The sequence below is a fragment of the Scomber scombrus genome, chromosome 5 (genome assembly GCF_963691925.1).
Source record: "Scomber scombrus chromosome 5, fScoSco1.1, whole genome shotgun sequence".
Taxonomy (NCBI): domain Eukaryota; kingdom Metazoa; phylum Chordata; class Actinopteri; order Scombriformes; family Scombridae; genus Scomber; species Scomber scombrus.
Genome location: NC_084974.1, coordinates 12,969,257 through 12,985,684, shown reverse-complemented (window position 1 = coordinate 12,985,684; position 16,428 = coordinate 12,969,257). Strand labels below are relative to the sequence as shown.

At 40.4% G+C, this 16,428-nt stretch overlaps 2 protein-coding genes across 2 annotated transcripts in view; one reads left to right on the top strand and one right to left on the bottom strand.

Annotated features, from left to right (window-relative positions):
- Window positions 1-3,806, bottom strand: drc12 (dynein regulatory complex subunit 12 homolog). Its single transcript, XM_062419701.1, has 5 exons — window positions 3,593-3,806; window positions 2,538-2,657; window positions 2,211-2,303; window positions 1,993-2,123; window positions 1-135 (listed from the first exon to the last, which is right to left on the bottom strand). Exons 1-5 carry the CDS (start codon window positions 3,804-3,806, stop codon window positions 7-9), a joined length of 687 nt encoding a protein of 228 aa, XP_062275685.1. The 3' UTR covers window positions 1-6.
- Window positions 3,807-4,486: 680 nt separating this feature from the next.
- Window positions 4,487-16,428, top strand: part of cbl (Cbl proto-oncogene, E3 ubiquitin protein ligase) — a 39,614-nt gene continuing 27,672 nt past the window's right edge. Inside the window, exons 1-2 of the mRNA XM_062418949.1 lie at window positions 4,487-5,380; window positions 10,686-10,933. Coding sequence (XP_062274933.1) covers window positions 5,234-5,380; window positions 10,686-10,933 — 395 coding nt within the window. The 5' untranslated portion in view covers window positions 4,487-5,233. The remainder of the gene's footprint in view (window positions 5,381-10,685; window positions 10,934-16,428) is intronic.

The window sequence follows — 16,428 nt, the reverse complement described above, 5'->3', positions numbered from 1 at the left end:
CGTCGTTTAGATGTCCAGCGCATTCAGGCCAAATTCAGAGAGCAGTTCCTTGTAATTTTGATGAAGGGTTGTGCTCTTGTCCTCCCATCCCTGTCGAGCCACAGACAGCTGCGAGGTCAGGCTGTCAAGAGTATCCTACAAAAGATATTAGCAGAAATGAGACTTGAGAGGCAAGCTGAAATTTCAAATAATATATCAACGTTGCTTAAATGGATATTGCTCCCCTTAAACTCCCATGAGTTTCAGGGGAGAGCTGATGGAGAGGGCACATAATTGGATTTTGTATGTCATACTGGGAAAGAGAGAAATAATGATAATTACATAGTAAAATATGAGCTCTATAATCATAGACTAAGCCCTCTAACTTGGCTGTGGGCTTCATCACTTATCTTTGAAGATCTGGGCACTGAAAATTTGCATGCACTCACTGTCTGTACTTAGCCAATTGGGCTATACCTGTAAACGGTCAATCCTGTTCCCTTTCCTCACCTCACCTTCGTCTTAAAAGTCCTACGTGTATATGTAAGAATAGGGAAGCAATTTACATGTATTAATAATTTTTATTGCCAATCAGTGAATGGATTTTGTGAATGGATTTTAGTAGAACTTTAAAAGTGAGACCCTCCCCAACTTCCTCGGCTGTCTGTATCCTCTCTATATGAAGGACCTGGTAGTATGATTTCACTGCTCACTCCACGAGCAAGCGCAAGCAACAGGATGCTGACTGAAGTTCACTTAACTGCCACCGGTGTCAACAATGACAGGGAATTTCTGATTACATATAGACCCTTTAAGGAGGAATTCTGGTAGTTTCTAACTCTAATTGTCCTGGTTTGAAGCAATTCACCTGTAGTTTAGTATAACTTTGTACGTCATCATAGTGGACATGCGTGTGCTCTGCTTGAAACACTTTTACAACAGGTCAGAGAAATTGGGAACCTGAAACTACTTCATGCAAAACTATGACTTTCCTGTGCTTCATTTTTGAGGATCAAAAAAAGTTCTCTTTTTAGTTGTGCTGTCAATCTAACTTCTAACAAATCGATGAAAACAGAGCAGTAGTATGGATGAAGGTCAACCTGCAGGTTGATGCTCCGTAGCTCCGCAATGCCAGACAGTCACTTCGGATTAGAGGAGTACAGACTATCAGCCTTCCAAATACTGCTTTTGACAGTTCAGCCGAGGCTTTCCTCAGCATTACTAGACTCCACTGTGAAGGTGTTTCCAGCATAGTGCTGTCTGTTATTGCCAAAGTGATGGCTGTGAGTATAATGTTATATTAACATATAGATTTATTGGACAAAACGAGTGACTCGGGTTGAAAAAAAGAGAACAAAAAATGACTGTAGACAGTAGACAGTATTCAAACAGCCCATATGAAAACTAAAAGAGGTTTTCCTCACTATAATCATTCCTCCTGTTCAGATCCCCTTTAAATGCACTTTTGATGTAAGTCATAGGGGGCCAAAATCCTCACTGCCGACACAATCATTTTTTCAAAATGCATTTAAAAGTTTATATGAGGCATCAGAGTCTGTGTTAGTCATATCAAGTGGATATCTACCACATTTACAGTCTGTTTAGCATCAAATTCCCTCTTTGTGTGTCCTCAGACAGGATTTACCTGTTGAGCCACTTTGGCACTAAAAACACTAATATTAAAAGATATCTACTTCTTTGACTAAATTCATAGTAGCTTAAACTTTAAAATACATTTTTGCACCAAAGGAAGACTATAGATTTCGGCCTTCATCACTTACAGTACATTAAAAGTGTATTTAAAGGGAATCTTTTAATAGTCAAAACAAGAGGAATGATTAGATGGAGGAAAACCACTTTTAGTGTTCATATGGGTACCTGCTTGTTGTTTTAAGACACACTTGAAAAATTGTGAACACGTCCTTTAAAGCCTCCATCAGCATGTGAAGATGTCTAACTTTGGCAACTTGTAGTAGAAGTACCAAAAAAGACATGTCTTGTGCTGCAGCTTACATGCAGGATCTTCTCATAGTCTGCGTCCATGTTGTCCAATTTGTGTTGGAGAACAGCTACAGTGGAATCCTTCTCCTTTTCCAATTGCTCATGCTGTCTTCTCTCTTTCCTCAGTTCCTCCTGACACAAGGCTAGGCAGAAAAATACACATGGGTACGTCATCACTCCTATGTCTTTATTCATTTAAGAACAGGCTTTGTAATTAGATGCATTCATACCAAGTTCTTCCTTTAGCTTGCTGACCTCCTTCTCCAGCCTCTCTACCTTGCTGGTTAGCTCCGCCTGCATGGTTTTGTACTGGCGACTGAGGTCTACAACAACATTTACATAAACAATATTAGACTTAGCTTTCATTGCTGGTTCACTTTGCAAGGCTAATGCAGCAATCAGCTTAGGCACCCAGCTAATTAGACTTTTTGTTCTTCAAAAATTACCCTAACCTTGGCAAACATGCCCCTTGTCCTCTCTCCTGTGGGGATCCACGCTTTATCTCTGCTTATTAAAACAGAGCCTAATTGTTGATTCATGCCCTCTCTATACCGTACCACAGTTGACGTCCCTGTGGTCTTGTCTCTCGTGCTGCAGCTTCTGCTCCGCGTCTCTCATGCGTCTCCTCAGGTCAATCCTGTCAGACTGGGTCTTTATTACTGACTCTCTCTGTAAGGCTGATTTAATCACACAAAAACACATGCATGAGTGGACATACCAGAGGTGGAAAAGGTATTCAGATCATATAATCAAGCAGAAGTGGAGACAACCCTTTGTAAAACACCATTTCTTAAGAACTGTTAATTTCGTAGTCAAAATTAAATTATGCTTTAACATGTAATTTGTAATTTACTGTAGTAGGTGTACCAGATGGTTTAGCTAACTACTTAATATGCTGATGTGTGCTTTCAATTGTAACAATGCATCATATCAAATGACCATATGGTATTGTTTGAGAGTAAAATCTTAATCTGGAAATTAAGATACAATACACCCTTCAGATAAAGTTAATATATTATCAATGCATAAAATTTCCCTTTTGAATTGTGGTGGTCTCAGTGTATGGTCTAACAAAATGGAGAGCCAGTAAGCCTAGTACAAAATTAAATAAATGTACTGATTTTCTGGTGGGAAGACATGTTGATAACAATGAGGACATGATAGCTAATTAATAGCTTCATGCACAGAAAATTAATCAACAATCTTGAATTAGCTATTATTTGTGTAAGGTATTTCTTATGATCTTTTTTTGATATCATTTAGAATTTGAATATCCTTTAGTTGTGTACCATTGTTCAAACTAAACAACCATTAAGAAGACATTAACCAGTTCCAAGAAAGTGTGATGTTATGAAGGAAATATTTTTCAATATTTTTGACATTTACTGTAATAAACTAAATGATATGTGTTCTTTACAACTGAATAGATTGTTCTTTTTTTTTTTTAAGACACAATGGATGTAATGTAGATATATAATGATATAGTGTAGATATATAATGTTACAGTAGATATGAATGACTTTGGTCAGTGACTAATGCCTTGATAGTCTGGCATCTTCATAAATTAAATCATAACCTACAATACATAGAGGAATTTAAAATCGCTGCTTACCAATGTGATCCTGCAGAATGGCAACATCCAGAATACTGTGCCTATACTTTGCTTCCAACTCATTTTCACCTACAAAAAGAGGATAGTAGTAGTAGGAAAATGCATGAACCAATAGATAAACAAGTGTCAAATCTGTCAGAAACATCTTATAAGAAAAGTTACTTTTTTCTGGATTCTTCTTTGTGGTCTTTTTTGTTCTTTTCTTTGGAGGCATACTTGCTTGCTGTTCTGCTGCCTTCTCAGTCCTTTGAGCATTTAATTACACACACACACACACACACACACACACACACACACACACACACACACACACACACACACACACACACACACACACACACACACACACACACACACACACACACACAGTGGGGCCAGTCTAACTACATATAGGGATGAGTCTTTGTTGCTGCTGGGCACTGGTTGCTGAGTGAGTTGCCATGACTCTAACTGTCCAGCTTGATTGATAGTTGATTGACTTCAATAACAGCCAATCACAACTTGACTGGGGCGCTGTTGCCCTCTTAGCTCACGCACACAGGTCATGTAATTGGATCCTTACTTTTAGTGAGACATGTCAAAGCGTCCTTTGTATTCAGGGGTGAATTTAGGGCTGCATTCAGCATCCCTTTAGCGTTTTATGAATGCTTTACAGGCACAGGCGCGCGCCCGCCGACTACATTCATGCTTGTGAACGCGCACGGGGAAGGCGTGGAGTTTGGGTTTGTTGGGTGAGGGGGGGCGGAAGGGGACGTACAGGAAAAGATAGGGCCGCACATACACGTCACGGGTGGTGGTGGTGGGGGGGGGGTAAAATAGTGGGCAATGTTTAATTCCCACAATTATTTATTCACCCCTTGTTCTAGTGTGTGTGTGTGTGTGTGTGTGTGTATGTGTGTGTGATAAGCTTTCGCAGTTTTAAAGCGCAACTTCCTCTCCTCGCTCCCCGGTGTGTGTGTGTGTATACGTGTGTGTGTGTGTGTGTGTGTGTGTGTGTGTGTGTGTGTGTGTTCTGTCGTCAGCCTCGCAAGCCCGCAGAGGAAGGCTGACACTGTCACACACAGCCACTGAACTTCCCGTCAAGACAACTCAGCACAGGCGAGAAAAAAGCTGCTGCTGCTGCTGACAAAAAAGAAAAAAAGGGGGAACAACATCAAGAGAAGAGAAGAGGACACACACACACTCTCCGGGTCCACAAGGCAAAGAAAACGGTGCCATTGTCCTCCAGCTGAGGGGACGAGCAGAGGCAGGTCTGGTGCTCTGCTGCGCGGCTCCCTGCAGAGAGTAGCCCGGCTAGCTGCAGCACGGAGCGGCTTGCACAGGCTGTGAGTGAGGGGCTTATTTTAGCCACAATCGGGACATTTATCTTACTGATGGGAGCTTTTATCCGATAGTCATCCATCCCTTCCCTTCCCTTCCTCTACCCCCCCACTCCTATTCCCTTCCCCCCCTCACCACCGTCGGACCCTGGCTCGGATCCGCCACTCGGGCGCTGTCCTCGCCGGGGGGTGCCGGATCATCACCACCATCATCTCCCGGTCCAGCTAACTCCCAGGAGGCGGTTCGGTGCGCCCCTGACCCCCCGGCCCCCTTTTCCTCGCCTGTCTGCCGGTGTGGCCGACCCCTAGCCGAGCCCTGAACATGGCAGGGAACCTGAAGAAAGGCGGGGGGCTCATCGGCATGATGAAGGATGCCTTCCAGCCGCACCACCACCACCTCCACTCCCATCACCAGCCCGGGGCCGTGGACAAAAAGACGGTGGAGAAATGCTGGAAGCTGATGGACAAGGTTGGTGATGAACCAGTGAACGGTGTTACGGTTTATCTGGTGACCGTGTTAACTGGTGACTTTCTCACATTTTAGGATACGTTACGAGAGGTGAATGAGTCTTCTGAACACAATTGAACTTACATAAATGGTTAGATACTTAGATATTTAAACACAGATGAAAAATGATTAAACTATAAAGTCATTTCTACGTGAAAGTCACCAGTTAACACGGCCACCAGTTAAACCGTAACAACGGTAGCTATGGCGACTGCTAGCCACCAGCAGCTAACTAGCGATAAGCTGGCTAATCTTCGCCCTGCTGCAGTTCAAGCGCTGCTAACATTAGCTAGTCAGCTGGGTGAAAACATAGTTAGCCGACGATAGCTAATTTGCTAACCCTGTGTATGATGTCTTGCACCTTTTGTGCCAGGCTACTGCACATTACTTTAAAAGACAGAGACTTTTAAACCCCAACCAACATCAACATCTATCTATTTGCCACTGCTGTGCCACTCTTTTCTTGTAACTAGTTGTCACACCATATCTGGTTAGTCTGACTATGTTTAAATGTATCCTGAATATAAACAACTATGGAATTAAACAGAAATATGCTCAGGGGATTGAATTTACTAACAGAGGCAGCCAGCAGAGAAACAGTCTCTCCTGTACATTGTTGCTGAAATGTCTACAGTCATCTGTCTGTCAGAGGGCAAGCCCCTTGGAAACTGTAACAAAGCATTGATTAAAAAAAGGAAATGTGCCCATTTAACTAGGCCAATTATGCGCTTTCACAGGGGAGACTATTTCACAGCTTCACTTCTCGGAAAAAGTCTGTAGCAGTTTGACCCCCAGTTTCCTGTGAGATTCACACAGCAATATTAGAGAGAATAGGAAGACAAGACACTCTTTTGTGTCTGCTCTTCCTCTTTGAGGCCTTAGTTTAGAGCGCTGATGTTAAGAGACTGACTTCTTTTGAAAAAAGCTATTATTAAGAAACCACATTCCAGCCTATTTTGCATCTGTGGTAGGTTGCCTGGTTAGACTTTTATTCACGCTTGATGAGGTGCTGTACCTTACACAAATAAGACAACAGAAGCAATACTGCAGAGTCTATCTTTCTGTTATTTGTTGTTTTTTTTTTTTACCTGAGTGTGGTGAAAGATGACCATACTCCACTTAAACCACCTGCAGAGTCAGGTTAGCTTTGCAGTTCACAGCGTGAGAATAATTGATAGTATGACCTGATTGAGTAAAACAGTGGAGGGCCAGCACCAGTGAGGTGAAAAAAAGAGCATCTTACCTTGTAGTAAACGGTATAAGACCAAAAGTATTTTTACTCCACCAGATTGTTTAAAATAGCAGCGGAAATATTGTTTGGGGCTGTCTAAAGGAAAACCACAGCCCAGCATATACCGTACCTCCTCCTGCACAGAACCAAGTTAAATTTTATCAACCCACAGCCTACATTACCTGCTCTGACAGTGTTCACGATGGGGAACGTTCATCGTCAAAGCTTTGCCCTGAGCAAATTTTATCTTAATTTAGCTATCAACATCAAGTTTGAACTCGGAAATTAAAGTTTAAAGCATTAAAAGTTTAAACATTAAGTCTTGCAGTACTGTTTTAGCTGTGACTTTGCCGCAGGCTTCAAGCCATTTAGCTATTCATTAATCAAACGTGATGATGCACATGGAAAATCCTCACCACCAGTTATACAGGCAGACATTGGCTATGATTAGTTTTCTAGTTAAAACAGACACCAGTGGATATCAAGTCATATGCTACTCAAAGATTATTTTGATATCAGTGGTATCAATTTTGTGATGTGGTACTGTTCAGTGACACACATCCACAGTTAGCAATGGATAAAATGATCTATATCTATGTGATCATCATTTCACCCACAGTGACATTATCTTTGAAAATGTTCCCGTGTGAAAGTCCCAGTAGTAACGTCACGCCATTTTCATTTTCATTTCATAGGGAAGTGATCGTCAAAAGTCATCTCATTTCTAGCTGTTTCTGTTTGTTTGTTCTTTTACTGTCTGTGTGTGTGTAGCACATGATTTTTATTTTTTATTTGTTGTGTGACATTTTATGCCTTTTGTAAAAGTGTAGCAACGTACAGTAAGATGGTGGACACTGGTGTGTATGGTGACACATCGCTTTAACCCATTTAGATGGGCAGAAAAATGTGTGTAGACATCCAACTCAAGTCCAGTGGAACTTTTAAAGTGGTCTCATGCAGTTTTTAAAATGTCAGGAAGATTTATTATAGGTAATTAAATTGCACAATGTAGTTTGTCATCAGACATATTTCTTAAAATATTATCCATTTTGTGAAATTGTGGATATGAAAACTTTCAGGCTGTGAACAAATAGTTGTTTCTCTTCAATTTGCTAGACAGTTTTTTTTCTTCTTCCAGAAACGGTCTCTGAGCTCTGCAGAAACAAGGAAGCACTATTTGTCTGTTTACAGCTGAGATCTTGCAAGAATTCAACCAGGGTCAACTTTTCGTCAGACTAGTTAAGCTTTAAACGCCATAAACTTGATGTGTAAAAAGGCAACAGCCAGGTGTAGAATCAGCTGGGCAGAACAGGGCAGACATGATAGGGCAGAAGTTGAGTAAAATGCAGTTTAGCTTGAAGGCAGTCAACATTTTACTTCAACAATGTAGGTTTGATTGATGTACATGTATGACGGCCCTCCGTTTTTGTGTCTTTGTGTGTGCATGCATGCACGTATGTTCAGCTGAGTTATGGGTACAGGTGTTGTGTGTTAGTTGATAATGTCAGTGGTATAACCATGGCAACAGTTGTGTCTGGTCTCAGATATAACCAGAGTACACCTACTGCATTTGAAGTCCTACAAAAGCATTAAAGTTACGAGGACACAGAGCTCGTAATGTTGCTGAAGGCATATTAGCTTTCAGTTCAGTTGTTCAGTTGTAGTTTAATGAAAAAATGCTCCTCATCCATATATGAAATATTTAAAAAATCATCAAAAAATACCCAGAGGATACAAAAACTAACATGTATGAGTGCTATACTGTGTGTGCTACATACAGAACAATACAATATAAAAGTTGCTTTAAAACATCTTTTAGTTCCTTGTCTCCACTAGAGACAGAAATATGTTAAACTGGTGAAATCTTCAGGGTCATTTACAGTTTTATCTGGTCGGTCTAATTTTGACTGACTGGTGCTTAAAACAACTATATTGGTTCTTGTTGTAATCCTTGTAGACACAAAGATTTAAATTTGTATCTGTTAATAAAGTTTATATGGATATTCTGTTATTGCACTGGAGGGTTACACCTATGATCTGACTAACACACAGTATTAATAGGAAGCTAACCTTCAATGTTAAAAAAACCCAATAAAACCTCACAATCAAAACCATTTTTGCATGTTGAGAAATTGGTATTGCTTAAAATATCCTACCGGTCAAGTGTGACCTCATTCTTCTTTGAAAGGCATTTGATACAGTGATGTTGAACCGAGTGGGCCATTTACAAACTGAGATCAGATATCACTTATATGTTACATGCTCAGTATATAGAGAATGGCTTATTTGTTCCTTTATGTCAGATACCTAAAACATGGACTGTCAGTTTAGTTACTCTAAACTATAATATTGGTTAGAACAAATAAAAAAATGGAAGAATATTGGTATATTTCTTTATTTTCAAAATATAATACATGAGACCTCCTTAATGCATTTTACCTAAATGAAGCCATATCTGCTGGCATGTTATACATAAGGGTTAAACAAATAGCTCTGTTTTGGCATAGAAACACATACAATTGTGTCAGCATGCTGTTATTGTAGCATACCACCAAACTGAGTGGAAGAACAGGTTAGGTTAAGGGTAAGATGAGGCAAGGAAATTCAAGTCGGCATTCCTGACACATTTCTTTCGAACACTCACACACGATTAGTAGACAATCATTTGGCTTGGTCCACAAAAGAATGAGCCATGTCCTGTTGTTGACATGTAATTGTTTGGTCACTGTTGAAGCTGATAACTGGATCAGCACAGGTTCAAATGTTCTGCCTCTGTGATCACACAAGAAATTTAAGACCTGAATCAAGTGGTAAATATGGCAGCAACCATGTCCACACAGAGTGTTTTAGGCTCTGTGCCAGTCTTTTGTAATGGCCAACAGAGTGACTCAGAGACCGAGCATTGAGACAGGTGAGAAAAGGGACATGCAAATAAGGTCAACAGCCGGATTCAAACCATGGATGTTGCGGTTTTAACCAGTAGGCTACTGGGGCATATCTTTTAACTTTTAAAACTTTTTTTTTTAGCAAATTTGGCTTAGTTGGATAGTGAGCAGTTAACAGGCAGACAAGGAAACAAGGGTAGAGAAAGGTAGGTATGACTTAACAGAGGTTGCAAGAATCAAACCAGGGACGTTGTGGTTACGTGGCATGTGCAGTAACCTTTCAGCTACCAGGGTATTCCACTGAAATAGTTTTTTAGAGTATGTTGTTCTTGAAAAGTTTGTTCTTTGTCGGTGTCACAGCAGTTGCAGGGCAATCATAACTGAGAGAATCTGTGTTTTTTTAGACAGATGGGTGGTTAAGTACGTGTTGATTAAAATGAGGAAGTGTAAACATATGAACAGCTTCTCTAAACATGCTGAGAATCAGACTGATGTCCTAAGGATATTGACAGGGTAGTCGCATAATCAGGTGCAAACAAATCCTGCTGTCAGCGTTCCTGTGCTTGTCTCCAAGAAGAAGTCTGTGTAGTGAGTGAGAAATTGAGACTATTAGCCTCACAAAAAAACAAACTGCACAGAAGAACGCTGATAAGCCTTTGTCCTGTCCCACCTTCACTTTTCATGTGTAGATAGAATCAAAAGTATGTATGTGACCGTGGTGAAATCACTGATATTTATTGTACTCCATTATTTAATGTGTAGACTTGCCACACTCCAAATGCTCCGAGCTTGACTCTTTGACAGGGCTTTTAAGGACCTTTATGTCTGTCTTCAGCTTTGTTGGCATTTTCCATTCTGCTTGTCTTCTATCTGGGCCCATTGACAATATTCTGCACTAAAGATAAGTGCACTTATACAGAAAGGAGCTATATTACGCAAGTCTGTCTATGTGATATAAATAATGCCTTACCGATGTATGGAATGAAAATGCATAGTGGCGTTTTAGAAAGTTCTCAGATTTTCTCCCTGTGTCTCTTTTCTTTAACCTCCCTCACACCATCGTTTCTAACACTGTTTTTTCACCTTCTCAAAACCCACTTCTTGTCTCTAACTGTATCTTTTCTCCCCCTCACATCCTCCCTTTCTGCAGGTGGTGCGTCTGTGCCAAAACCCCAAATTGGCTCTGAAGAACAGCCCCCCTTACATCCTGGACCTGCTGCCAGACACCTACCAGCACCTGCGCACCATTTTGTCCCGCTATGAGGGCAAAATGGAGACTCTGGGGGACAATGAGTACTTCCGGGTCTTCATGGAGAACCTAACCAAGAAAACCAAGCAGACCATCAGCTTGTTCAAGGAAGGCAAAGAGCGCATGTACGAGGAGAATTCTCAACCCAGGTGAGAAAAGTGAATAAAAATACGGCAGCTAGTCAAACATTAATTGAGTGCGTATGATTCTCGAGGTGTGAAACCGCCTCCATTTGGTTTTTCTGTTCTCTTACTGCTGAGCCACTGGCTGCTGGCTTTCTTAAATGAACTTCCCTGATACAAGTGAATTTGAGGTGTGAAGTCATTGTGGTACAGCAGTTCATTCTGAATAATTATAACTACGCAAGCACAGAGTGAACAATTGCACCCATTCCCAACCCCCAGGGTGGTTGTAGCTCAAGATGTATCAAAACAAGAGGAGAGAGGTGTTGTGGTTTGAGCATGTGAGCATCTGTGGTTAGAATGGCGCTTAATCTACAGCTGCTTGCCTGCCTGTCACTCTGTTTTTGTGCCTCTCTATCTCTACCATCTACTTAGACATTTTCCCTTCATGTAGCAGTCTTGTTGTTTTTTGTCTTGAAGTAACACAACGCTTCCTTGCTTATCTCTTTGCTTTCTCTCCTAAGCCCAGTTCAGACCAAAGCTTCAAGACCAGACAGAACTATTTTAGAGCAATGCAGGGCGAAGCTGCAGCAGTGTGAAGTGGCACGTCTTAGCTCGACAGAAGCCAGCTGATGGCGTTGCCTACAACTCAGTTTCGTCACGTCCCAAGTAGCTGGTTTTAAAATTAGGGCCGGGACTTTAACGCGTTAATTAAGATTAATTAATTACACAATAATTACTGCGTTAAAAAAATGGACGCATTTTAATCACACTTATTTTTGCACCGCGGAACGTTTCTCACTGGATGAGTTTCAGGCGGAATGATTATACTGGAGCACCAACTAGCGTTAAAAAGGAGATAGTGCGGGTCTCCAGGTTTAGGTGGCAAGGTATGACGAGTGTGTCCCGATTAAAGAACACGGATACAGATGTACGGAGTTATCTGCTTTATTACAGCTGTGGTCCTTATACATTCACACACAGCAGGAAATCAGGGCAATAAGGATGCAAGATGCAAAAAGGCAAGGGAAAAAACGTCAGCTCTCTAGCGCATGGAGAAGGAGAATTGCACAGGTGTGGTGCGTTCAAGAACATCGGTAAAACTCAGCTGCATTCAATAACGTAGGACAAATGAAACCTACAATGCAAACAGACTATAAACAGGTAAATATCACTCAAAACAATGTGGGCTTTCTAACAAGCGTAGTTCAGACAACAACAAACCACAGTGAACATGAAAGTAGCTGATGAGACTGCTTTGGTTGGCCCCGTGGATGGGAGTGTGGATAAGAGCATGGTTGTGTGCAAGCTATGCAACAAGGAATTCACATATCACCGCAGCACATCGAGCCTCAAGTATCACCTCAATGCAAAACATATAGCAGCTAGCATGGAAGCTAGTGTGGTAGCTAGCTAATTTCTGAAATGTACTATATTTCTACATATGCTATTGCTACACTTAGTGGCAAAAATTGCACTGGTCTGTTGAACTTGAACAAAAATAAACAATATTTGTGTTGCTTAAGCTTATGTATTCAGTCATTATTCAATGGTATACTAAAAATCCATGTGAAAAAAATTACTTCTCACTGTTCTCAGGTCAAATATTTATATGCGGTTAAAATACGATTAATTTCGATTAATTAATTATAAAGCCTCTAATTAATTAGATTAATTTTTTTTAATCGAGTCCCAGCCCTATTTAAAATGTAAGGCATGTCACCCATCATCAGCCAATCAGCTCGTAGCCAAGTCAGCTAATTGAAATTGCAGTTTTGGACTGAGGAAAAGAGAGCGTTGACCCACTTGTTTCTTCACGTTTTCTGTTTCATCAGTACTAAAGATGCAAGTAGCAAGTTCCTCACTATCATTGTCCTCATTCATATTTTAAGAAGCTACTAGAGCCAGCTACAAAAAATGCCTGAAAAGCCATCAGTGAGAAACGGAAGTACGGAAAGTTGTTTGGCCTCGTTGCATTGGTGTTAACTAGCAGGTTTTGCAGACTGGTGCTTTGCAAGTAGTTGCAAGTTTCAACTCGTCTCATTGTGAACTTAGGTCTGAACTGGGCTTTACATTCAGTCATCTGTTGCTTTGAAAACAAACACAAGTGTGAAGTCTGTAGCATACAAACATAACACAGTTATTAATAAGACAGTCCTCTAGTTAAAAATAAACAACAATGAGAATAGGCATTTTTTTGGAGACCTCAAGACACACTGGAACTTTTCAGTAGCACAAAGTTACTGTAGTGTAGTTAGCTGGACCTCAGAGGTGCAGACTAGCTGCTGGATGGAGCTTTCCTTTCCTCCTTGCTTGTATCACTATAGATGCCTTTTGATTCCCTGCATGCTGTTGGCAAGTGCTGCCATAGTTATCACAGGCGTCATATACAGTGTGTGGCTGCCGTCTTTCGGGAGCTTCTGGATTGGTGGACAGAAACCATTGCCTGAGGGGAGTAGTTGTTGGCAGAACAACGACCTAAAACTGAGTTCATGCACACGCCAATTGTGATTCTCTATATATTCTATTTTTTAGTTTTTAGGAACATCTTTAACAAATCAAATTGAAAGCAGTTTTCACAGCCTAATGTACAGTTGGGTGTTTGTAGATCTGTGCAAAGCTCCTTGATATTGACATTTTCTTTATTGTTGTTAATACTGGAGAACTTCTTTGTCTTTGGTGCACGTTACATTATGATTCAAGAGGTGAATCACTTCATCCCCACAGACCAGAAATGGGTCATGAATGGAGAGTTGATGCTCTACATTGAAACTACATACTGAAGGCAGGATAGAGCCTTTTTCTGTCTTTCATGCCGTCACTTCATTGTTCACTAGATATTTCCATTTAATTGTTAGATGTATCATTTGTGCTAAGTAAATGATAAAAATATTTCTTAATCATCTACATTTTTAACAGAAGAGATTATAAATGTTGACTTGTGATCAGTCAGAAGAGAATAGAGTAGACATCACAAAGTTGGTGTTGACCAGGAGATGACCTGAATAGAGGATGTGTTTGTGGAGCTGCTCACATCTGCTCTGTGAATCACTCGTCCTGTGCTCTCCATTGACGATAAAAATCAAAAACCAAAAGTGAGAAATTTATATTTAACATTTTTTGGTTTCATTGTAATTGCCTCTTAGTTTTGAATTCATTCAGAGAGGTAAACTTTTATTATCTGCCTATATACCTTATTTTAATGCAACAAATGAAATCTTGGTTAAAGCAGTAACATGGCATTTGATAGTAGGCAGAACAGAAGGTCACTCTTCCAGACAGCAGCTGGCGACACAACAACCCAAATAAGCTGCAAAAGTCTCCTTCTTATCTAATTTAAAAACACAAACACACGTCTTGTCACACATTTGTTTCTTGTCAAGGATGTGTTCAATAAGCGACCTAACAAACATTTGCCGGGACACCACTAACGTCATTTAGCAGGTTAGGTAGCTAATTAGCTGCTCAACTGCAGCACTTTTAGCATGTTAACGTACCAACAATTGTCACTTCAGACCTGTTAGATTCTAGTTTCGGTCAACACTTTTCAAACTCCCTGTAAGTGACAAACTGTTTGTACATAGCTGGTAGCTACAGCAGTTTGTTTACTTTGTTTCCTTTCCATACTGGCATTTGGGCATCCTGCTAGCTAATGCCAATCAGTAAATATAATTTAAAAGACGCACATTATTTTTAACTGCAAGGATGAACTTATGTGGTTTCAGTCGGACTTGAAGCCTTTGCTTGCAAGAAAACATCTAAATGCCAACAAACTTAAGTTAAGAGAAAGACAACCTTTAGGGAGTTATTCAGACAGGCTGTTCAACTGGTTTTCTGGTTTGACATGAATGTCAAGTGAAGAAAAGGTGACCTGGAGGTAGGCAGATACATCACTGTATAAAGATCATGAATACTGTTAAAGAGGAGACAAGGAGGTAGGTAAATGTTTTATGTTGCAGCGATACTTCAGTTTTCATAAATGATTGCAGCTTGCAAATTATTCATTTACATATTTTTTTTAGAGAACCACTGATGCTGCTAGACAGTAACTGGCTTTCTCCAAAATTGGACAGCAAACACACTACAAGCTTACCCAAGAAGTCTTTGGTTCAAGGAGAGTCTTCTCACATTAAGCCAACATGCTGCCACTTAAAGTGTATATTAAGCTGCTGTCTTGTTTTGAAAAATTGGGTAATAGCCTTATCCACGCAGTCCTAAGTGATACATCCTCATCTCGCAGCTCAGTTCCTCAGTAAGATTGTTCTTTCTCAGCTAACATGACGGTAATCTCACTGGCAGAAAAACCCTAAAAAGTCAACCAGAAAGAAGAGGAAGCTTCTATTTTAGCCATCCATGTATTTACCATGAGCTGATAATGCAGTTTAGCCATTTTAACCATTTAACTGTTCAATTTCGTCATCACTGAATTGCACAAAGAGGCTGCACAAAAAGAAATTCCTGGTTAAAGCAGAGGAAACACACACACACACAAACAGTAGCCGGCCATAACACACAAAGACTGCTATTGTCTGTGTGGAGAAGGCAGTGGCAGTGACACTAACCAATGGGTATCAGCCCACTTAAGAATGCTATAGGATCGACCAATGACATTGAGCCGCTTGAGAGACTAGTATGTGGTTAGGCTGGAGCTGAGCTCAGTACAAGGCTTGGAATGAAAAGTCAAACTGTAAGGATAAAGATGAATCCTAATCTCACTGCCTGAATGTAGAGAGAATACTTTTAGAATATGCTGCTTTCAGCTTGTTCTTCCATTCAGCCTTAAAGGGATAGTTCGTATTTTGAAGTGGGGTCGTTCGAAGTACTTATCCATAGTCAGTGTATTAACTTCAGGAGATTTGGGAGAAGCAGAGAAAACTACCGGCATGACCGCAAAGCAATGTTCTGCTGTGGACGGCGACAGCAGCAAAATGTATTTTAGCCACTTACTGCACTTACTGTACACTATATTTAGAATAGTTTCACTCCAAGATACTGTAAGTTACTGTAACATAATACTTTCTTTTGGCACTGCATTTTCTCACCTCTTGAACTTCTGTATTCTTACACATATCATACACTTTATCACACTGTAGATCAGTTGTTTTGGCCAGAAAGTGCTGTTGCACTACATGTATATGTGTGATTGCTTTTCAGTCCAGGTTTTGTATTTAGTGTTTTTACCTACTTTTGCATAGTTACAGGGTTAGAAACAGAAAATGTTCGATGTTGTTCTCAGCAGCAAAGAATGAGGATGGAAGTCTGAGTGACTGTGTGCTACTGTGAGCAAGACTTAATTATTAACACTGACAGCACATATTCAGTCAAAATCAACACAACAGCGCAGTGAGCACTTCCTCCTTGTTTGCTTCACTCACTTCCTCTTATTGCTTTACACAGCAAAGCTGAGACATTTTCTCTGGAAGTTGACGAAGGCCCCAAAACCAAAATGAGTTGCTTTTAATCAGCTTTTTTTTTATTCTTCACAAGTTTGCAAAAAAAATGTCACTTTACTGAACAGAGAG

What these genes read in the sequence shown, in the direction of transcription:
- drc12 (XM_062419701.1), bottom strand. Translation starts at nt 3,806, where the DNA reads ATGCCTCCAAAGAAAAGAACAAAAAAGACCACAAAGAAGAATCCAGAA. An exon ending in CATTCTGCAGGATCACATTG is followed by an intron (nt 2,658 to 3,592) that starts GTAAGCAGCGAT and finishes TGATTAAATCAG; the next exon opens with CCTTACAGAGAGAGTCAGTA. An exon ending in ACTATGAGAAGATCCTGCAT is followed by an intron (nt 136 to 1,992) that starts GTAAGCTGCAGC and finishes TATCTTTTGTAG; the next exon opens with GATACTCTTGACAGCCTGAC.